This window comes from Crocodylus siamensis, chromosome 8 (genome assembly GCF_052110815.1).
Source record: "Crocodylus siamensis isolate JL-2025a chromosome 8, ASM5211081v1, whole genome shotgun sequence".
NCBI lineage: Eukaryota > Metazoa > Chordata > Crocodylia > Crocodylidae > Crocodylus > Crocodylus siamensis.
Window position 1 is genome coordinate 48,743,849 of NC_143402.1, and position 23,209 is coordinate 48,767,057.

General features: G+C 42.9%; 1 protein-coding gene across 1 annotated transcript in view; it reads right to left on the reverse strand.

Annotated features, from left to right (window-relative positions):
• DNAH9 (dynein axonemal heavy chain 9) overlaps positions 1-23,209 on the reverse strand; it is a 480,799-nt gene that overhangs the window by 197,058 nt on the left and 260,532 nt on the right. The window contains exons 44-48 of the mRNA XM_090059292.1: positions 19,471-19,633; positions 15,186-15,309; positions 7,979-8,121; positions 3,089-3,250; positions 2,548-2,781 (exon numbers count right to left, since the gene is read on the reverse strand). Of these exons, the coding sequence (XP_089915418.1) occupies positions 2,548-2,781; positions 3,089-3,250; positions 7,979-8,121; positions 15,186-15,309; positions 19,471-19,633 (826 nt within the window). The remainder of the gene's footprint in view (positions 1-2,547; positions 2,782-3,088; positions 3,251-7,978; positions 8,122-15,185; positions 15,310-19,470; positions 19,634-23,209) is intronic.

Here is a 23,209-nt window from a genome sequence, read left to right on the forward strand (position 1 = left end):
AAAATTGGGGAACTGCAGCCTTGATAACTTTCCAGTCTGATGGCTGGGGAACTGTCTCCGTGGTCAGACCCAGAGGGTGACAGTCGATGGATCCGAGTCAACACGGCACATGGTGACCAGTGGCATCCCTCAGCGTTTCAGTACTTGGACCATTACTCTTTAATATAACATATTCATAAACGACCTGGATTTGGGTGTCAAGAGTGGACTGGCTAAGTTTGCAGATGACACCAAATTATGAGGAAGCGCAGTCACACTAGAGGATAGGCTGAGGATTCAGGCCAATTTGGACTGGCTCGTAAAGTGAAAAGAACAAAACCTGATGACTTCCAACACAGAGACATGCAAGGTGCTCCACCTCAGAAGAAAGAACCCACATCATACCTATAGGCTCGACAGTGCTACACGAGGTGTGAAAGAGACCTGGGGGTCATGACTGACCACAAGATGAATATGAGTCACTCATGCAATGTCACAGCCAGTTAAGCAAATAAAACCCTGGCTTGCATCTACTGATGCATCTCAAGCAAGACCCAAAATGTCATCCTCCTGCTTTATTCAGCTTTGGTGAGGCCACAGCTGGAGTACTGCGTCCATTTCTGGGCTCCACACTTTAGGAAAGACATGGCGAAGCTTGAGAGAGTCAAGAGGAGAGCCACATGCATGATCAGAGGTCAAGAGAGCAGGCCTTATGAGGAGAGGCTGAAAGGCATAGGACTCTGGCTTGGAAAAGCATAGGCTCAGGGGGAACTTGGTGGCTGCCTATAAGTATATCAAGGGTGTGCATCAGGACTGGGAAGAATGTCTAATTCACCAAGGCACCCCAAGGGAAGACAAGGTCCAATGGTCACAAACTCCTGCATGACCATTTTAGACTGGACATAAGGAAACCCTTCTTTACTGTCCAAGTCTACAGAGCCTGGAACAGATTCCCCCCAGAAGTGGGGCAAGCTCCTACTCTGGACACACTCAAGAAGCGTTTGGATGATTATCTTGCTGGGGTCATCTGTCCCCAACTGACTTCCTGCCCTTGGGCAGGCAGCTGGACCCGATGATCTCACAAGGTCCCTTCCAGACCTAATGTCTATGAAATCTAAGCTTACTACGAGCTAAATAAAATAAATCCTAGGTATAGTGTACGACAAGGGCCTTAGTCACTGAATCTTGCATTGGAAAGTTATTAGATAAAATGGATACAGAGGGGTGGGGTAGTTTCTTCCATATTGGAAACAAGGGTCAGAAGTAAAACTCAAGGCTTCTTCCCTTCCAGATCAGAATTCATCTGAATCACATACCTTCCAACTTCATCTTTTTCTCCTAGTCAGACATAGCTCCTGCCCAGGGGCCAGCTTCAAAATGATGCTGGAGATGCTGCTGAATGATACCCAGCCTGTGCTCTAGTTATTAGAGCAGTGTGTTGGGGAGTGTTGGTTCAGAACCCTTCTGAGTGACAAGCCTGGGAGGGGGGAGCTGTGGGAAAAGCCCCCATGGCTGCCCAGCCTGGCCCCATCCCCAGCACTTAAAAAAAAGCCCTGCACTCATCAGCTGCAGGAGCAGGGATTGGGTCCTCTGGGTGCTCACGGCAGAGCCGGCCCATGCAGCGTGGGGCAGCGACGATTGTCCCCCCCCGCCCCCGCCTGGCACCTGCACAGCCCCATAGCACGAATGCAGCATGGCTCAGCAGGTCACCACATGCTGCCTAGGAGCTGGGGCTGCTGGGGGTGAGTGCTGCCAAGCTCCAGCTGACACATGGAGCCACCCCAGCTCACAGGTGAATCAAACCAGGAGCTGGGGAGTCAAACTAAGGAGCTGGGGAATTAAACCAGGGGCTCTGCCCTATTGCTGCTTGCCAAGCCAGCATGGGGGGAGGGAGGGCACAATGCAGGTGCGGCTCACTCTGGGCGGCAGCAGGGCATAGCCCCCACTCCCAGTGCTGCCGCACCTGCATCCTGCTCCCCCCAGGTAACACGCCCCCCCCAGTAACATATGACCCCCATTCCAGCTGGGGAGCTTGTCCCAGCCCCAGCTTCAATCCCTCCCCCATGCCTCTTCTCTCCCCCCACCCCAACAAACTTAGCAGCTGGAGGCAGCTGTGAGCTGCCTGTTTAGTCTATGGCTGAATCTCTGAATCGGCTAAAGCTTTTCTGAACTGATTCAGATGCTTCAAATCAATTCAGAGCTTTTACTTGGTCTCCCGATTTGATTCAGATTCAGAGATTCGGTCCCCGAATCAGGCTGAATCTCCTCTGAATTGAATCAGCTACTGAAGCTTTGCACAGCCCCAATGGCTCCTGTACCTGTTCAGAAGCCATGTGGACACTTGTGTAACAAATAATATACATGGAATAGGATCTTTAACTGTGCTTAAGTGCCAAAAATGAGTGTTGTGCATCTGGGTAAATGCCATTTAGGTGCACATAGTGAAATAAGATTCTGGATCTAGCATAAACATTCACTCCTAACATCTCAGATTCAACCTGTGATTCTTTTTACTAAACCAGAGCACAGAAAAATAACAATTCTTCCCAGTTTAAATTGATTTCTCACCTGTGCTGATGTGCTGTTGAGTTTCTGTAAGCCATTCTCCAATCGTTCCATTTTAGCAGTCAATTCCTTGCCTTTTTTACATAGCAAATTTTGATACAATTTGATTTGCTCAAGGAATGATTTGGGTGTGGTATAGTTATAGCGACGTTCATTGCTCAGATAAGATCTGGACATCTCATTCACACTTGTATGGACATACGCCATAAATTTGCTTATGGAATCTTTGACTGAAAGCTAAACACAAAAGAGATGGTATTTTAAATGGAGTATACACACACCACCCAGACTCAGTTTTACAGGATACATACTGATATCTATTTTCCATAAAGAGATTAAAAGAAAGCTGGGCTTGGAGCAATGACTTCATGTCTCATTTCTGCTTATGAAGCCAAGACTGAAGGAGGTCATATATGAATGATGAATAGATGAGATCAGGCTGAGTGCACAATTACACTAAGTTCCATCTCTCCCTCTTGCTGAAAGAAGGGTTGCTTGGTGAAAGACTGTAAGCTGAAAAGTTGGGCTATGTGAAAACCCTCACCTCAATATTCTGGGTTTCTTGCAGGAAGCGCATGCTGACAGATTCTAATGCCTCTTGAGGCCACTCATGGAACCAGTCTATTGCTGTGCAGTTCACAATGGCCGGGAACTTCCTGCTGCGAATTCTCAGCTTGTTACCAACAGGTGAGAAACAAAGTGCAACCTAAGGAACAAGAGGGACAACAGTGCTAAGAAAGAGAGGACAATAGGTATGAAGACTAAGGGCACAGTTGGAGATTTGAGGATTTCTTGCTGGAAGGATGATTTTCTAGGAGAATTTCAGAATAAAATCAGAAACTGAATCCATCATAATATCTGCAGCTTTGGGCCACTAATTCTGAGTCTGCACACACAAATCCCATATAAACAGATAAGCTAAAAATGAGTGGAGACAGAAATGACATTTGTTCCATAGTCGCTATGAATTGCCATGAGTCAGACCCAGGAGCTGCACTTCTGTCTGTGTTCAGTAAGCATTATTTTCCCTCTAAAATAAAAACATACAGCTTTGCCTTGGCCAAAAATTGGCCAGAAACAGAACCATAATGGAGAATACTGCATTATTATTGAATTTGCAGTGTTATTCTACAGGTGCATCTACACATACTTTAGGGCTGTGCGAAATTTCGCTGGGTGTTTCATTTCAATGCTGCTTCGACTCATTTCAAGCTCAAAACAGAAAAATCAAAATGAAACAAAAGGCTTTGAAACAGCCTTGAAATGAAACGAGGGCACTCAAAACATTTCAAAACGTTTTGAGTTTCGAAGCTGGCTTACTTTTAGGGAAACAGAAACTAAGGAGAGGGAGGGGGAAGAGGGGGGGAAGGACTGCTTTGATGTTGACATGCATAGCTGGTCAGTGACTGTGATCCTTCCCTGAGGTCCCTTCCAATCCCACTGCTCTGGGGGAGGGAAGGAAAAACAGCATAAAAAGCAGCTTTTAAACTGAGCTCTCTCTGCCTTGGGGTCAGTTACTGAGCTGTCTTCCAGCAGTTCAGCAGTGTCAGAGAAAACCTATCACTTCCTATTTGCTATCCTGTTACTAACAAGTGGGATCCAATAACTTTCGCTTTTGTAATACCCTTTTATTATTATATTAATTCCTTTCAATTTATTCCTCCCATAGAATCCTCTTTTTGTTTTTGTTAGTCTATTTTGATTCTTTTCTTCAAGAAAAGAAATCTGTACATTCTCACAGGGTGCATTCCATTCACTGTGCAGCAAAGCACAGCATATATTGTATGTTATAATATAGAATTTATTGAGGAACACAGAGATACATTTATATATTTTATTTATTACATAAATACATACATAAAATTATCTACATATATTACATAAATACAGATTACATTAGAGGAGAACATACATATTTTCTAGCACACCAAGGCAAACATACTATGAAGTATGCTGGAAAGGCAGCTGGCAAGCCTTCAGGGAGATGGGAAGAGCAGGTAGAGGGAGAGCTGTAAGTTCCCCCCCCTCCCCCCCAACTGAGACCGAGCCTCTTTTTTACAACTAGCGTGCATGAGGCTTCCAGTTCTACTAGGAGCAAGGGGAGGGGAGCAGTGTCACTGCATGGGTCTGCATCCCCTCTAAGAGCACCAGCCATAACCATCACCACCATGACAACAAGCAACACCAGCATGACAGTCTCCTCCATGCCCATTTCACTTCCAAGCCTGAGCCTTCTGGTGCCATAAGAGGAGCTGGAGCTGAGTGCCATAGCAAGGGAAATTCTGCATAGTTGTTGCTTGGCATCTCCTGCATATTTTCCATCAGGGCAATTGCTGCTCTGATGCAGATATGTATTGTATTGTGAAGATATATCCATACTGGCCAGATATCTCTCCACTTTTACCTGCTACATCTCTTCCCCCCCCCTCCCTCCACCCCCCCCCCCCCCGCCTGTCTCTCATCCCCTGACACCTACTTTTCCATTTTCACTGACTGGCTTTCTTGACTGCATTGCATGCCAGCCTCTCACTTCTTTACTATTCCTTCCATACAGTAAAAGCACACACACCAACTGCAGGTGCTTCCTCAGCCTAAAGAAGGTTTTTTAAACCTGAAAGCCTGCTAAGTTATATTTCTCCAACTATTCAGTTGGTCTACTAAAAGATATCAGATTAACCCAAAGAACCTTGTCTGCCAGTGGCATGTCCTTAGACCAACACCCCTAGCACCTGTCCCCAGTCAGCTGACTGGAAGGACGCAGGGCCCTGGGCACATCTAAGCCCCAGGGCTGGAGCCGGCAGGGAGAGTTCCCTGGCAGCTGTTGGAGAAGAAGCTCCTGCAAGAAAAGAAAGAAAGGCTCTGTGACAGTTTGGCTGCCTGAGATGCTAATGGTACTGTGCTGCTTACTTACCTGTTGCTATTTAAAATGGTGGACTGAGATGAGGTTGTAGGGGAGGAGGAGACTTCATTGGGGTACACTACTGTGTCATGTAAAGGCCCCAGTGCCAGTGAGTATGGGCCTTAAATGTGCACAAAGTCACCCATGTCATCAGTTTTGCTTGTCAGCAACCTGAGGTGCAGTTTCCCAGAAACCCCTGCATCTATCTCCTTGAAACTTGGCAGGCTTCATGGCCTCAGCAGTGGCTACCATGGCTGCTGTTTTCACCACCCTGCACCTTCACACTTACAAGTGACACAAGTTCTGCTTTGAATAGTTTGAAGTAAAGTTTCCCAGAAACCCCTAAACCTATTTTCTTGAAACTTGACTGGCTTTATGGCCTCAGCAGGGGCTACCCTCCCTGCTTTTTTCATTCAAATCAGACAAGAAATGACACAGTTGTAGGCATTTTCATGATTCCCCATTATAGCCTGTGGGTGAAACATCAAAACATGTTGAAACAGCGAGACAAAATTTGACTAAACAAAATGGAACAGTGCTTTGAAACGTAATGAAACAATGAAACAAAACACTGTCCCTTTGAAAAGGTGAAACAGAAGTGGAAACAGAACGGTGCTGTTTTGCACAGCCCTAATGTATTTACATGCACCTAAACTTAAAGCACCTTTGCTTAAGGCATATTAAGGTAATTTAGGCATGTGTGTATATGTGAACATGCTAATTTGCATTAAATGCAGTAAATTTAGGCACAAATAGCTAAGTCACTTTAGTGCATGTGCAGATACGCTAATGTGCACTAACATGGTGCCTATCCATTGATGCACACTCCTCAATGCTCATTAGTGTGTCTACTTGTGTGCTTTATGCAGGTATCAAATTTAGACTCACATAGCCTTAAATTGCCATTTTTAAGGTGTATTGAGAGCACACGTGTAGACACATGCTTTTAATGCACCTTAAAAATGGTGATTCTAGGATAAGCCTGCTTAAAAGAGGTATGTGTAGACATGCCACGTACATTTAGGACCTAACTATCACTTGCTTTAAGGTCCATTTTCATCATTCTGGCAAAATTAAAGGGCCTTGAAATTACTGTAAATAGATACAGATTTTCAAGAAGCGTAAAAGTGACAGTAGTAATGGTCAAATAAGCATGCAGCCACACATGTTTACCACACATGAAATAGCTGCTATGTGCATTCAGAGGAAGTCAGACAATTCAGTCTTTAATAAAATAATCAACTCCTTCTCAAATACTCATTTTATAAATTTACATTTAGGCATTATTCATACTGCAGTCCTTATGCCAGAGAAAGTTTGGGAATGCCATGTGCCTATTAAGGTTCTCACCCTTTGGTGCAAACAAACTATGTTCCAAACTGGAGCTGAGAAGATGGAGGTTGCATCACCTAGTCTGCTATTAAGCTGCTCATGCACTCCTACATTTCTATCCCCTAGAGCAGTGGTCTCCAAACTTTTTTGGTCGCGCACCCCTATCAGTAAAAATTTTTTGAGCATGTACCCCCATAATATGTATATTTATTTATTTATAAATATATACATGCACTACTCGCGTACCATATGTCACACGTGACTATCTGACATACGGACCCAGTGAGGGCACCAGTGTCAATCCATGTATTAAATATTAGTAAATCTTAATTTCTTTCTTATTTTTTTAGATAAAAAATAAATATAAATAGAAGTTCTAATATTTTCTTCCTGCACCCCAATGGATCATCTTGTGCACCCCGCTTTGGAGACCACTGCCCTAGAGATCAGACCTAATGCATTCTGTTGTAAGAGGAATATTTATTGGCTGCCTCTTACTTTATTGCATAGAGCACAGGTTTTATGCAGTTTAAGAATTTCTCAAATAGCATGCATTACTAGTCTGTAGAAAGAATAAAGTGCAATAAGAGTTAAGCTTCTGCAAGAAGTTTAGAGTATCACACATCCTACAGATTGCAGCTCCTGAATATATCTGCCTTACAATCCAAAGATTCAACTACAATTCTGTAGACATTTCCAAATAGTTGTGACCTTGCTAGCTCAGATAAGAGTCTTGATGCTGGAGCATGAGGGATGAAACCCCGCCCCACCTGAACAAGTGCTTGGATGACTAGTGCAAGTTTAGCTCCATAACACTGTGGGTATTAATATCCACACTAGACACTTTGAAGCAAGCTCCATAGCTGAATCCTAATGCCCCAATATAACAATGAGAATATCAGTGGTGTTTTAGCACAGGTTCATGGGGAAATAACCACTTTGGGAGGATCAGAAGTTGTTTTTAAATAAATGAGAAAGAGTAGAAAATAATCTTTACTGAAATGTTATTAAAATAAATTTTTGTCTATTTTCTAGTTCAAGAACTTAAGCACTGTTTGCTAAATAAGTGAAAATACACTGATTCATATATTTTGCAGTATGGCATTAGATAGTCAGACCTGTATAAAACAAGCCAAAGAATTTTACCCAGTTACTGTTGTAACAGCTCAGTGACAAGGATGTGAATGCTGAGTATCACATTACCTTTAGTTGTCGTCGAACCCGATTTATGAAGAATTTCCAACATGTTTCTTTGGTGTCCATTAGTCCCTGGTTCTTGACTTCATTTCTCACACTGCTGATGATGTTTTCAACTTCATCATCAGGGAAGAGATCAGGAATTTCACCTAGTAATAAGGGGAATGGATTGTTTTAGCAAACTTACAAGCATAATGAAATATTTTCTTCATTTATGTGTGTATGGAGCAGACCCTTTTTATAGAAAAAGTCTCTGGATTGCACTACACAGATGTGAGTGAATATGCTTGATCAGGTAGGTGAAGCTATTTCTGCAGCTCTCTAAAAATGGTATCTCCAGCTGTATTCAAATAAGTGGCAGATCACAATGTTTAAAAAGCTAACGGCACATGCAGTTAATGCCTAAAAGCATATCTATTCAAATAGAATTTTAGTGACCATTTACAGCTTCCTAATTTGCTTTGTTCTGACCTCTGCCTGAACTAAAATGAATGCTGAAATCTGATCTTTATTTGATATTAACAGTTTAGGAAAATAACAGTAGCTGATCAGAAACCAGCTTATTAAGAAGAAATTCAGAAAACAAGTAATTTTATTCCTATGCATTCAATACTGAAAATATATGGAAAAAAATGGAAAAAGAAAATATATATAAAACAAGCAGCAGGAGCCAGTACTTCTACTTATCTAATGAACCATCTCCTTGCAACATAGAGGAGAAAGTATGTAGAAAATCTGCCTCTGTGGTTAGACCACCTCCAGCCAGCTTGTCCCTACCTTCCACTTATCTATAGAAAAAAGTAAGAAAGTGCACATCTAACTAGCAGAGAGACTGACCAGGAAAGCCCTAGCCTTTCTTCCTCCTTTTATGGATGCTCCAAGTGCTAGCTGCAGTTTCCACCTCTTCCTTCATTGGCTCCCCAACATGAAGCAATAAAGGGTTGAAAGGGGAAATGGTAAAGGAAAAAAGAAGCCTCTTTCCATTTCCCACTACAACCATCATACAAGGCAGATAGGGAGAGAAACCAGATTGCCTGAGCTGGGGCAGATCCAGGAAGGGGGGAGGAGAGGAGAGGAAGGGAGAGTGCATTGATGCACTGTACCCTTCTTTGCTTCCTGTTCCACAAAAACTTGAAAACCAACTGCTCAGGAGGCACAGAGGCATTTCTACTCAGGCCATGCAGAGAGAATCAAAATATTTCATGGCTCATTGTCATTTCCCTGATTCCTGTTAATATTTCTCTACTTTACAGGTGGTAATGGCCCCCTACCACAGGGGTAGGCAACCCCCGGCATGTGTGCCAGAGCTTGGCATGCAAAGGTATTAATAATAATTCCATATAAAGAGTCATAGGACTCAAAGGCCCCGTCTACAGCTCCACCCACATCCACAGTGATCAACTGCTATTGATTTGCTATCAGAAATAGCACAATGAACCTAAGACCAGATCCACAAAACCAAATAAGCAGTACTCTAGTGACTGAAAACAGGAAATTTATGAGAAGCTACTTAGACCTTCTCCCTACTAGCAGATGCTTACAATGCATTAAATGGTACATACGATGTCCATGCTGTCCCTCCAGGAGGGAGTGCACCGGAGAGAACTACAAGGAGATCACAAGTTACTTAGTAATTTAAATCCTTTTTTTCTGCCCATGAATCACATCTCAACAAGCTCTGGCCTCAGGATTCATCTTCTATTCTGAATTGTCTGAATACTTTGCATCAACCCAGTGCAGCCTGTGGATTGGTCATAAACTCTTTGTTTCTGCTGTTTCATCAATCATTCATCACCACTGCACATGATTTCATAGACGTTAGGGCTGGAAGGGACCTCGGAAGATCATCGAGTCCAGCCCCTCGCCCAGAGGGCAGGAAGTCAGCTGCGGTCACAGGATCCCAGCAAGATAAGCATCCAATTTGCTCTTGAAGGTGTTCAATGTAGGTGCTTGAACCACCTCTGATGGCAGGCTGTTCCAGACCTTGGGGGCTCGGACAGTAAAGAAATTCTTCCTTATGTCCAGCCTGAAACGGTCTTGCAGTAGTTTATGACCATTTGACCTCGTCATCCCTTGGGGCGCTCTGGTGAACAAACGTTCCCCCAGATCCTGGTGGTCACCCCTGGTAAACTTATAGGTGGCCATCAGATCACCCCTGAGCCTGCGCTTTTCCAGGCTAAAGAGCCCCATGGCTCTCAGCCTGTCATCATAAGGTCTGTCCTCATAAGTCTTTCCTGACCTCTGATCATGTACGTGGCTCTCCTGTGCAACCTCTCAAGCTTCTCCACATCCTTTTTGAATTGTGGAGCCCAAAACTGGACGTAGTACTCCAGCTGTGGTCTCACCAAGGCCGAGTACAAGGGGAGAATGATGTCCCAGGATTTGCTTGAGAAGCATCTATGGATGCAAGCCAGTGTTCTGGTCGCTTTACTAGCTGCAGCATGATGATGAGGTACTGTGTCACATATGCCACATGGTATTGTTTCTGTTCTCTACTAAGCTAACTTTACAACATTGTACAGAGGTGGTCAGCCTTTTAGGGGCTGAAACAGCTGCAATTAGTCAGCAGTTAAAAGTCTGCCTAGCTGGAAAGCTAGGAGTCATCTCCAATTCATGACTAGTAAATGAGGGTACAGCCACAGACAGGGTTAAGAGCTCCAGGAGAAGAATGCAAAGGGACAGGATAGGTGACAGGCTGTGGTGCTGGGTAGAAGTTCAGAGCCAGAGACCTGAAGCAAGGCAACAAGTCTGATTTGTTTGCTTATACACACAGTGTCAGATGTTATGCAAATAAAAATATCTAAATTCACATGCAAATAGTGTAATCGGCATGAAAAGAGGGATCTTCACAAATAGAACAACTATTTTCCAATCATTTGAAACCCCTTCCCCCTCCCCTCCCCCAAAAGACAAAAAGCCCTCAGCCATACAAATAGGATTGAAAAAAAATATAGGAAAGAAACAAGATTGGGATGAGTCTGATATTCGGACAGATGATCTATTCGTTATAATACACTGTTTACCCAGCTCTGGGAGACAGTGAAACTGAATTCACAAACCAAGTGATGCTTTGTTACATCATGGAATTTATTTTTACTGCAAGGACATAATTCCTTCATGGAAACATCTCCTTTTGGTGTGGGCAGATATAACATTTGAAGTGCTTCAAATGCTTCTGAAGCTCTTCACAAGGCAAGCCGTACAGATATTTATTTACACCCTTTGAAACACTCCAAAAAGGAACCCACAAGGGCAACTGGTAGTATTTAGAATACGGGTGGGAAATTATTTCAGGTAGAGGGGCATGTTACAAGTTTTGGTGAGCTATTGAGGGCTACACGCAAAATATTTTAGGAAATATAATTTCAAATTATAGATAAAACAAATATAAACTAAAAACCAAACATCCATTATAGCATATTTTAGTTTTATTTAAAAAAAATAATAGTTGTCCTGATCTACGTTCTTTTGTGTATTTAGAGGCAATTGCATAATAGTTCAAAATAAAGTCTTACTCTTGCATATCATGTGGGGGGAGTGTGAGGGAGTGTGTGGGGGAAGGGTGGGGTGAGAGGTGTATGAGGGGATGGGTGCACGGAGGTGGGTGTGTGGGGCATGTGTGTGGGGGTGTGTGTAGGGGGATGCAACACAGCTCACCTGGGTGGTGCATGTGCAGGTGAAGTCCCCTCCTGAAAAAAACAGCCCACTGCTGTACCCACAGTGCTCCACATTTGGCTGACTCCTGTCTGCTCCCACCCAGAGCAGTCCTTGCTGCCTTTCTGCCCATACCCAGTTCCAGCCAGGATGCACAGCTTCCTGGCAGCGCTGCTTCAGGTGCAGCTGAAGCCACTCAGGTACTGCTTGGCTCCTCCCACCTCCAGCAGCCCCTCCTCCTCTTCCTGCACCACCCTGGGCAGCAGGTAGTGCTGGGAAGTGACGGTGGCTTTGGGGCACCACATGCCCAGCCAGGCGAAGTGGGGAAGATGCAGCCAGGAGACTCCTGCACCAGCATATAGAGCTTCAGCTCCTGGCCACCTTCCTTCCGCTTGGCCACTCCCAGGTGGCTGCTCATCATGCTGGGCAGACAGAGTGGGTGGAAGACAGCCAGAAGCTGTGGCCCCACACGCTGGGGCAGGAGTTGCCTGGCTGAAGCTTCTCCACCACCTGTCCGGGCATGTAGTGCTCAAGACGTGCCCCCACAGCTGCCGCCCTTCCCCATGCTACCTGCTGTCTGGACCAGCACAGCAGGGGCAGGAGGACAAGGAGGAGGAGCTGCTGGAGGTTGGGGGAGCTGAACAGTACCCAGGTAGCTGCAGCCACACCAGAAGCAGCTCCGCTGGGAAGCTGTGCATGCTAGCCAGAACCAGGCATGGGAGGGAACCCAGTGGTGTGGGCTGCCCAGGTGGGAATGGGCAGGGCTCAGCTTCCTGGGGAACCTGTGGGCCAAATGTAATCAATTGGTGGGCATATACCTGTGGGGTGGATCCAATTAATTGGTGGGCCAAATCTGGCCAGTGGGCCGTATTTAGAAAATAAAGCACTTCCTCTTATGTCTGCACGCTCCGTGACGTGTGACAGGGCACCCTGGACCCTCCAGAATCCCAGAGTAGTTCACTTTCCTCTTACCCGTCCCCCTACGATGAGTTGGGTACTGTATCAGTGAGCACTCTTCTGTCTAGTCTTCCTCCATTGCCCCACTGCTCTCCTGTCTAGTCAACCTCCACTGTCTCCACCAGAGCCAAAAGACTGGAGGCCCTGTGACCCTCCCCCGCCCCAACCTGAATCTCTAGCTACTTGTCCAAGTCTTATCTGTGGGTTCCAGCAGGAGATGCTTTGGGAAAGTGGAGGCAGAGCAGATAGGAAAGCATTCACTGAAATTTGAAACACTTCAATGTCTATCTCCATCCTTTGGCTCAATCTGCTGACATATTGCCACAGTGCTGTAATTTAACAGTTAGAAGCAAAATTTAAAAATGCCATGCATATATAGAGAAAATTAATTGACTGGGTATGATACTTTTGAGACAACAAAAATCTGTTAGATCAGTAGGGACCAATCTTTTGGGCAGTCATGCCACAAATTAGCTGCGTATCTTCCTCAAGTGCCACTGATCCCCTTTATCTGCCCAATCTACTGCTGTGCTTTTTGCTTCCTGCCCCATGTTCCCTTTCAAATCTGCTGCTCTGCTTTATATGCTCCCCACTCTACCTGCTATTGTGCTGTCTGTCCCTTCCCTGCTCAGCTGAATGCCACGTGTAGAGACTGCTTGTGACACACATGCCACAGGCTGGTCACCTCTGTATTAGATGATGGAGCATATGCCTGGTAAAAAGATATCAGCATTACTTCTATTCTCATGGTTTAGCTGACATAACTATTTATTTCTTTGATTTATATGCTACTGTTCCCAAATAAGGCTCAAAGCAGCATCCAATAAAAATAAAATAAATAATAAAAATAGATCGCTCTCAAAATAGCAGATGCTCTCCACTCCAGGGTGTTGAGGGAGCTAGCTGGGGTTATTGCAGGGTCCTTGGGACGGCTTTACAAGCGCTTGTGGTGCTCAGGCCAGGTGCCAGATGATTGGAAGATAGCTAACGTGGTCCCCATCTTCAAAAAAGGGAAGAGAGAGGACCTGGGCAACTATAGGCCCGTCAGTCTTACCTCAATCCTAGGGAAACTCTTTGAGAAGATCCTCAAGGAGCACATCTGTGATGGGCCAGCTTTAGGAATGATGCTCAAGGGCAACCAGCACGGCTTCATCAGGGGCAGGTCATGTCAGACCAACCCGATTGCCTTTTACGATCAGGTCACAAAGGCAATGGATGCAGGTGTTGCCGTGGACGTAGTCTTTCTAGACTTCAGCAAGGCTTTTGAGACCGTCTCCCACCCCATCCTCATTAAAAAACTAGGCGACTGTGGCATTGATGCCTACACAGTCAGATGGATTGCAGATTGGCTCAAGAGACGTACTCAGAGGGTGGTGGTGGACGGGTCATATTCAACCTGGGGAGAAGTGGGTAGCGGAGTCCCCCAGGGCTCGGTCCTTGGGCCTGTGCTGTTCAATTTCTTCATCAGCGATTTGGATGATGGGGTGAAAAGCAACCTGTTTAAATTTGCTGATGATACCAAAATTTGGGGTGAGGTGAGCACACTAGTAGGGAGGGAAAGACTGCAGCAAGACCTGGATAGGTTGCAGGGGTGGGCTAACATAAACAGGATGCGTTTCAATACTGACAAGTGCAGGATGCTGCACTTGGGCAGTAGTAACCAGCAGCACACTTATAAGATGGGAAGAGCATGGAGGCAGAAGGGGATCTTGGAGTCATTACTGACTCCAAGATGAACATGGGCTGACAATGTGAGGTCACGGTTGGCAGGGCTAACCGGACCTTGTCGTGCATCCACAGGTGCATCTCAAGCAGGGCCAAGGAGGTGATCCTTCCCCTCTACGCGACACTGGTCAGGGCACAGCTGGAGTACTGCATCCAGTTCTGGGCGCTGCACTTCAGGAGGGATGTGGACAACATGGAGAGGGTCCAGAGGAGGGCCACCTGCATGATCCAGGGACAACAGGGCAGACCCTACAATGAAAGACTGTGGGACCTAAACCTGTTCAGCCTTCACAAGAAAAGGTTGAGGGGGGACCTGGTGATTGTCTATAAACTCACTAGGGGGGACCAGAAGGGTTTGAGGGAGACACTGTTTCCCCGAGCGCCCCCTGGCATAACAAGGAATAATGGCCACAAGTTGTTGGAGAGTAGGTTTAGATTAGACATCCGCAAGAACTACTTCACAGTCAGGGCGGCTAGGAGCTGGAACCAACTTCCAAGGGAGGTGGTGCTGGCTCCTACCCTGGGGGTCTTTAAGAAGAGGCTTGATGCCTGCCTGGTCGGACTCGTTTGATTCCAGTTTTTCTCCTGCCCAGGCGGGGGATCGGACTTGAAGATCTACAAGGTCCCTTCCGACCCTACTTCTATGATTCTATGATTAATATTAAAATGAAATAGCAAATGACAAACAATTCCCCAAAAGACACCCCAAGCAAAACCTCAATACCTAACCCCACCTGCTCAAAGGATGTCCAAATATTTTTTGCACCTTATTTTATTCCTTTTAACAAATGTTAGAATTCCTTGTAAAGGCTACAGACATTACAGTGTACACATTTACATGGGAAAGGAAATCAGAAATAGTCAATGAGGCATGTACCTGAAGCTAACAAGTCATTCACCAGCACTAAGAACCTTTCATCGGCCACTTGTGCATCAGTCATAAGAAATACAGTGCCAATATTCTTAACTCCGGCTTTAAGGTACTGGCTTGCCAAGTCTGCCTGTAGGTTGAAATTAAAAAAAGATTAACCAGTTTGTTGTTATTTGCTTCAATGTCTCATTTACATATTGTTTTCTCAATTGGAACATTTCAAGAGGGAAGTTAGTCCCTGAAAAATCTTTCCATTAAATAAATAATAATAATTTAAAAAATCAATAACAATAAATCATCATGAAGTTTGTTCCTTGAATCATTTCCACCTTCATAGCTGGACCTCTCTAAGGACACTGTTAAAAAAAGCATTGCTGTTGTAGTAAACCTTGACAATGTGCTCAGTGCTGTGAAAAAGACAGACCCTTCCCCAAGGAGCTGAGACACAAAGTATGTCATCATGTTCTGAATTATTTTATTCATAAAATGGTCTATTTAAAGTTTTTTTTTGAATATTGTTGAAGATGAAGCACTGATGCTTTCTCAGCTGAAATAGATGCTAAAATTCCAGAGTAGCCTGAAGCGTAGATAGTTCTAGACTGTGGAGACTCTTTTCACAGTGAAATTCAAGCAGTGGCTACAGCTAGAGTAAGTAAAGTCTGGGTTTGGGGCAAATTATGGAACATGGTGGGCCATATATGTGGTGGGAATAAAGTGAGTTGTACTAGAAAGATGATTTAAGTACATGGATAGCCAATTCCTTTCCATCCTTATTCCATAGTTCTTCCTTGTTTCCCCAATAAATGCATACCAATAAAACAAATAATTTCTTAGGTAAGAGCACTGAGGTTGGCATGGTTCCAGCAGACCACACCTTGGTAGTTTCAGTTAAAGAATAGCCTGCAGAGGAGTGAAACTATATAAATATTATAAAAGATGTTCTTCACTATCTAATTTATTTTTCTATGCTGTGAACAATTAATAATATTTCTTCCCAGTCAGGCTTGTTAACTTGTACTGTCTTCCTTCCTTCATCCCTTTCTAGTAGTAACAGTGCATATCCAAACAGATTCTATAGCATATATTAGATGCCCCCTCTCTCTCCAAGATAGCTCGATTTCTATCATAGTCATGTGATCTCCTCTATTGAAATATATTTGGCACTGCAGAGGGACAGGTTTGCAAAGAAATTACAGCAAAATGGGAACTGCAACAAAAAACAGTTGCTTCCAAAAGATAAAACAGGACTGGAACTTCTGAACAGACTCTGCTTAGATGGCCCTAGAAAGATATGCAGCTCATATTTGCAAAACTTAAGCTTCCTGAACCAAATGCTCTCTCTGTTATTTGGGACATATTTTTATTGTTTTACTCATTTTTTATTGCATGTTTCACTGATAATGGAAAGCAAATTATGCAGTTCAACTGACAAAGGCTTGAGTTTAAGGATACAAATCAATGCAATAGCTCTGAATATCAGAAAGGGTTTTGTGAGCAGCACAGTGATGTATCCTGAGGGGACACAGTTCTGTTATACTAGGCTCTGCAGAAACAGAGATGCTGTGACTATTTCTCCTACGAAGTCTTGAAACCTTCAGGTTATTTTTAATGCTCATCTAGTAGCAGGTTTGTTGAGACTTTTTCTTCAACACCTGTAGTTTTGTACCTCATACCATGTCATTTATGACTATGCAGCACTAGGAAAAATATCAAACAAAGTAGAACATGTCATGAGGTCACACAGATTTACAAGAATAAACAAAGAACATGGCCCTCTACTTAATAACTAAGCAACTGCTTACATATAATTTTTACCTGTTTTTCAGCTAACTCAGAGATTCCAGTGCAAACCTCTGGGCTCTGAGTGGTACTAGGGATGCTGCAACTGCAAGGGCTAGAGTTGTTTCCCTTTGATCATCTATGTGGCAGTTTTTAGTAATCTAAGTGACATTATTGGCACTTATGCCAAGGTAACGATTCTGTTTCCTGGCAATGAGGGCACTTAACTGTGTCACTAGGAGAGTAGTAAGCCACTGGAACAGGTTACCCAGAGAAGTGGTGGAAGTGCCACCCTTGGAGGCTTTCAAAAGCTAGCTAGACAAAGCTTTGGCTGGAATGATCTAACTGAGGACGGTCCTGCTTTGAGAAGGGGGTTAGACTAGATGACCTCCTGAGGTTCCTTCCAACTGTAACTTTATATGATTCTAAGAGCACTCTCATACTTTAGCCCAATAGCTGAATAGTTAGCATATTCATATAAAAATTGGGAGAGCCGAGTTCTGAGTAACCCTGACCTAGAAAAAAATGTTTGTACCTGTGGCTTTCTGACTTCTAAACAATGCAGTAAGTACCATGACACAGATCAGACAGCATCTAAACTTGTTGCCAGACCTCCTTTTTAAGCAGACCCCTTTCACAGGGGTCTATCTAGCCCCTATTTCTTCTGTTTTGTTTTTAATGGAATCTCATGTCTGATAGCACCAAAAGACCCACTCAAATCCAAGTATATTATTTCTACTACATTCCCCTCCTCTACCAAACTAGTCACTCCACTAAAGAGGGAAATCCAACTTCTGCATTGTTTTCATTGGGATTCCACTTAAAGGCAGTCAAGCCACTCAGTCTTTTGCATAGCGTGGGATAAAAATCTAAATATTAAATAAATAAAGATTTATTTTAGCTGTAAAATGACAATCCATTGAATCCATTTTTGCAGAAATGTACATAGCAATTTTGACAAGAAATGTTTCTTTGGTCTAGGAATAGCAAGGTAGAGATGTACTCATCCCAAAATAATCAACAGCCAAAGAAATAAAACATTTCTACCAAAAATGACCAATATAACTTAAAGTTTTTGCTCAGTCTGGGTTTGAACAAGAATTTGAATGTCAGTGTCCTATACAGGAAATGGATGCACTGGCCTTCCTTTCATTCAAAGATCTTTGTTTCATCCTAATGTAAATAAGGGATTTTTTTTCAAACTTTTATGGGATGATAAAATAGTTTGCAACAATAGGGCCTTAATGATTACAACATATATCTTCCCTCATTGATAGAAAGGTCACCTTCTAAGCTACGAAGAGAAAACTGTTTCCACTTCAGCTATAGAAACACATCTATTTTGTAGAATTGGAATTGGCTTTTCTATTAATTTGTGTCAAAATGATGCTATGGAAACTGAAGGTAATACTCCAACTTGCTTCTAAATAATTGTAGTGCTTCAGGAAGTAAATGCTTTTTCTGCTATTATGCTATTCACCATAAATATTTGTGCATTAATGGGCAGTGGAGACTGAATGATCTGTTGCCATTTTGCTCTTTTATACCTGAAAAACCAATAAATTCATATGTCATAAATTCTCCTACAATGGGTGCAGAGTGAAAAAACCATCACATTATATTATGCCTTTGCAGAAACTGAAACAATTTATAAATACTAAAATCCAAATATACCTTTTATAGACAGAACAGACTACTTAACCAAAGAGAAAGGCAACAACCAGTTTAGGGATAACAGTACTAACCTCTACTGAAAACTGCTTTGAAATATACCAATGAAAAGCACCATATAAGAGCTAGGTATTACTGCAAAAACAGGTTTTATCAGCATCATTTACAAGCAGATAAAACATTCATAAATGATTGAGTTTAAATGCAGCAAAGCCATTCCATTTTATCGTTTTCTGGTCCCCGGTTGCCTGTACATAAAATAGTCCCAGGATGGATGTTACAGAGAACTATGTACTTCTCTCACCTTCTCCTACAGCAGGGGTGTCAAACTCCACTGAGCTGGATCTGGACAAAGGAACACCTCACAGCTATTGGTTGCCTTTTCTACCCCTTCCCCTCTCCCACTGCCCCCAACACACTTCCCCTATAGAGTCCCACATCTAGGAATCCAGTGGAGGTCCCTCCCACCACCTCCCCTGCCCCCAAATCCTCAGTTCTTCTAGGAGCCCCATGGGGCAACAGATAGGTCTGTGGGCCAGATCCAGCCTGTTGACAACCCTGTCCTATAACATCTAAGAACAGGAAGGCAGACCAGATATAGGTAAGTAAATTCTTCCTTTTTACTTATAATGTTCTGTGATAGATTCCTCCCAGCTGATTATAGTTTCTTGATTCCATTAATTATAAATAATTAATTATTCTGCTGGAAATTCTGTAGCCCTGTACAATTCCAAAGCACTGAACAAACATCAAGTTGTGAGCATTCAAAACATAGTATAGACAAAGTTTTCAGAGGAAGAAATGTTGTTTTCTGCTTCTTCCCACTTTCAAAAGCTCCTACCTTCAGGTCAGGGATCCCATAACCTTTCTTCAGAGTGATCTGGAACACGTCCAATGAACTAATGAAAGCTGCAAGTCTTGTCAGGCTCTGCTTGCCACTTCCACCTACACCAACAAGGAGAGCATTTCCTCTGGGTGATTCTAGAATACGGTTGATGCGGCAGCTAAATTGAAGCATACATAATTACTAGTTAAAAAGTTATATTTTTATTGTTTGGAAGGTTTCAATGAATATCTATTGACTAAAAAATTGCTTTCTGAATAGGAGGCAAAAATAAAACCTCAAATGTTACTTTAAGAGAACACACAGATTAACAAAACATACTGAGTTAATGAGATCAGGAGTGGGAGATTCATGATCCATAGGAACTGTTTCCTATGGCTACTATGTCCAGCAATAGTTGGAAGTTTGACCAGGGAAATATAGTCCTGAATGTAACGACTACTGAAGTAGCAGAGTTTAGCTTCCATAACACAGGATAGGGAAGGCACAGGAAAAAGTTGCTGCCCTTTTAAATCACCATAGTCTTTTTCTGTCCATATCTTAAGGGGCATATTTGCAATAAATACAAATTTGATGAGTAAAGAATGCAATCAAACATAAATGCTAAAGTAGTAATTCCAGCCTTGTCAGTCTCTAATTTCTGTTTTAGCTGATGACTTTAATTGAACAGAAACATTTTAAAGTAAATCTCGTCTCCATTTGCAGAACACAGGCCAAATCAGAATATGTTTGTTATAGTACAGTAAAAAGGTAAATGTGTTACTCCATAAGCAATTCATTGCCACAAGCAGAAACACTGTTTCAGGTATAGATGGTCTACCTGTGCCAGAAAAGCTATGTTGTCAACGTGGCAAGTAGCCACTATATTGGAATCAATGATGACTACTTGTGAATTCACATTTGGGTCAATTTCAGCCCCCAGTAGTGACAGAAAATTAATTCCAATGATGGAACCAACATTGTATGGACTGAGATCAATCATAATATTTCCATTGTGGAAACCATATTGGATTCTAATATGGCTGCCATCAATTTACAGTTTTGTTCATTATTAGATACCTAAAAGGTTTGCAAAGTTGCTATATCAACTCTGTTCTGTTTCATATTACCTTGACATGAACACCTCTAATTCAGATTATCAACAAGAGCTGCACCCTTACCACCCTTAAGAAAATGTCATAATGGAGCCAACAGCATTACTGAGTCCAGCAAAGCACAGTAGCTATGACTTGGAATCTATAAGATGCATCATATGTCTTGAAGTAGGTTTGCCATCAATGATTAGCTCAAGTACACCTACTGGAATTGCATGAATAAATGAGGCACTGGTTTAGTGTAGGACCATTTCTGAATTTGTTACTTGTTATGGCGGTATTCTTGAGATAAAATCATGGTGTGTTGAACCTGTGTGGCAACATTCCAAAGCCTCTATTGGCACCATTCTTGCTACAGTTCTTTTCCACACAAAGGACACACTGAGAGACAGTTAAGAACGTCACACAAAATAGAATATGAAAGGGAAATCCTGCCAACAACATCAAGTGAAGAACACATTAGGACATCAAATAGATCATGTACTCCAGCAGTTCACTGGAGGATGTGCATATTCTGCCAGAAACATTCTAAGAAGAAGAAACTGAGTCAAGTGGTGTTGTTTGAATCAGCCTATGAAGTATGCAAGCTGATAGAAAACAATGAAGTGTTGCATTGCCAAGCTGGTGTAAAAGATCTAATAGTTGCTGAGGCATGTGACCATCCTGAATCCAGGTTGGGGGAACAATGGAAGCAACAAGTCTCTCATTCCTATTTGCATATGTATATTGTGCAAGAAAGTATTCTTCTTTCTCATGAAGCAAGACATGGCATCAAGTGATTGATGAACTAGATGCCAGTTTTGCGTGGAAAAAAGTGTACAGTTTGAAAAAATATACTTGAAAGATATTGCAATTTAGAAGAAGATGGTGGTGAATGTCTTCTGACCCCATTGAAGCAAATGAAGCACAAACTTCAGCCTTACTAAAATTCAGTTTCAGCATCAAAGAAATGCAAATCTTCCACTCCTTTTCTTTTGAACTATGACAACTGGTAAAGCTGTACAAGCAGTTGTAACTTTGCATATAAATGATGAGAAAGCCTTTGGTCAGCAGTTCAAAGAGGCGGTTTTGGACACATGAAACTTGTACTATGCTGCACTCAAGGGATGCAGCAACTTGAATGAAGAGCAATCCCCAAAATATGTTCCTGATAGTCTTTACACATTGATCTATTTGAGTTTGGAAGATGATGATGATGACATAGATATTGAAAGTCATTGACCAGATAAGAAATATATTCAGTGCATCTGTGTCTAGATGTCAGGAGTTGGTTTACCTACAATCAAGGGCCAAAAAGCTAGGGCATTTTTACACAAGTATGCATCACAGCACTGGGCACTTTGAAAAGCACCTTGGAGGTGCTTTAGTTTAAAAGCACACTGCTGCCATTTTCTGCATGCCAACATGTATTTCGCTGCTTATACAACTGCATGTGGTGCAGTGCAGCTCACCTCAGCTCACCTCACCTGAGCAGACTCAATCAGTCTGCTCCAAAGCAGAGGATCTCCGGTGCATCACTGGGAAAAAAAAGTATGAGTATAAATGCTCCTAATGCCAAAACACAATGGATTAGGCTTATTGATGCATCATGCAACTACATCTAAGAAGCTGGTAAAAAGTCTCCACACTGCTGGATTCAGCATACATATGACATAGTTCTTCACACTGAGACCACCATTGCTTAGAAAAACTTAAAGGAATTTAGGGAAAATGGAGTTGTTATCCCAAGGAATCTCATTCCTGGTTATTTTATTGGTTTTTTGTCAGACACTGGCATCTTGGAGGAGACATTGGATGCAAAACAAACATTTCATGCAATGCAAATTCTAGCATTTCAAAGAGAACCATCAAAACCAGTTGAAATTCAAGAAAATACCAACGTAATAGGAAGGAAAAGAACCTGGAAAGGTGTAGCAACTGAATTTAACAAAGTCATTCCAGTGATGATGACCAGTAACATGTCACTGAAATCAACCGTCCATAGTACAGGTAGTAGTAACACAAATAAAAAGCTTGAAAACACAGTTGTTCAAGACATGTCAGCAAAACTACCATGGATACTGGGGAGAACATCAGCTGACAACCAAAAAAACGTTATTATGCTAGGGTGGACAGAATTTAACCAGTTTCTTACTGTTGATATTTCACCACTATTGATTGTTGGATTTTGTCCCATACTGTCTGCACCAACATCTGAGTATGACATCTGTCATCATGTAATGTAAAACAATTCCTGGGATTATTACAGGGTTCCTGGGATAACAGCACTCAGTCATAATGTTTGATTGGGAATTGTATTGCAAAATGAATGAATGTGTGTGCACTCAGCCAGAAGAGTGAAGACATAATCATTCATCTAGGAGGTAGCCATATGTGACAGGAGTATCACTACTGGAGCCTTTCTATTGGTGACTCCACCCTCCTGCTATGGAGCAACCACCTGCTTACTCACCTGCCATGCCTTGATCTTAATTGATTAATTGATTGATGTAATTAGCGGGAGGCTGCCCACTTTATGCACCGGTGCTATCTGCGTCTCCTTTTGCTCCCCTACACCGCAGCCCAAGCCTCGCAGATGGTACTGATGTGGTTTTGACCTGGGCCCTGTAGTGACTTGGCCCTCTCTTTTACCTCCTTGGGGC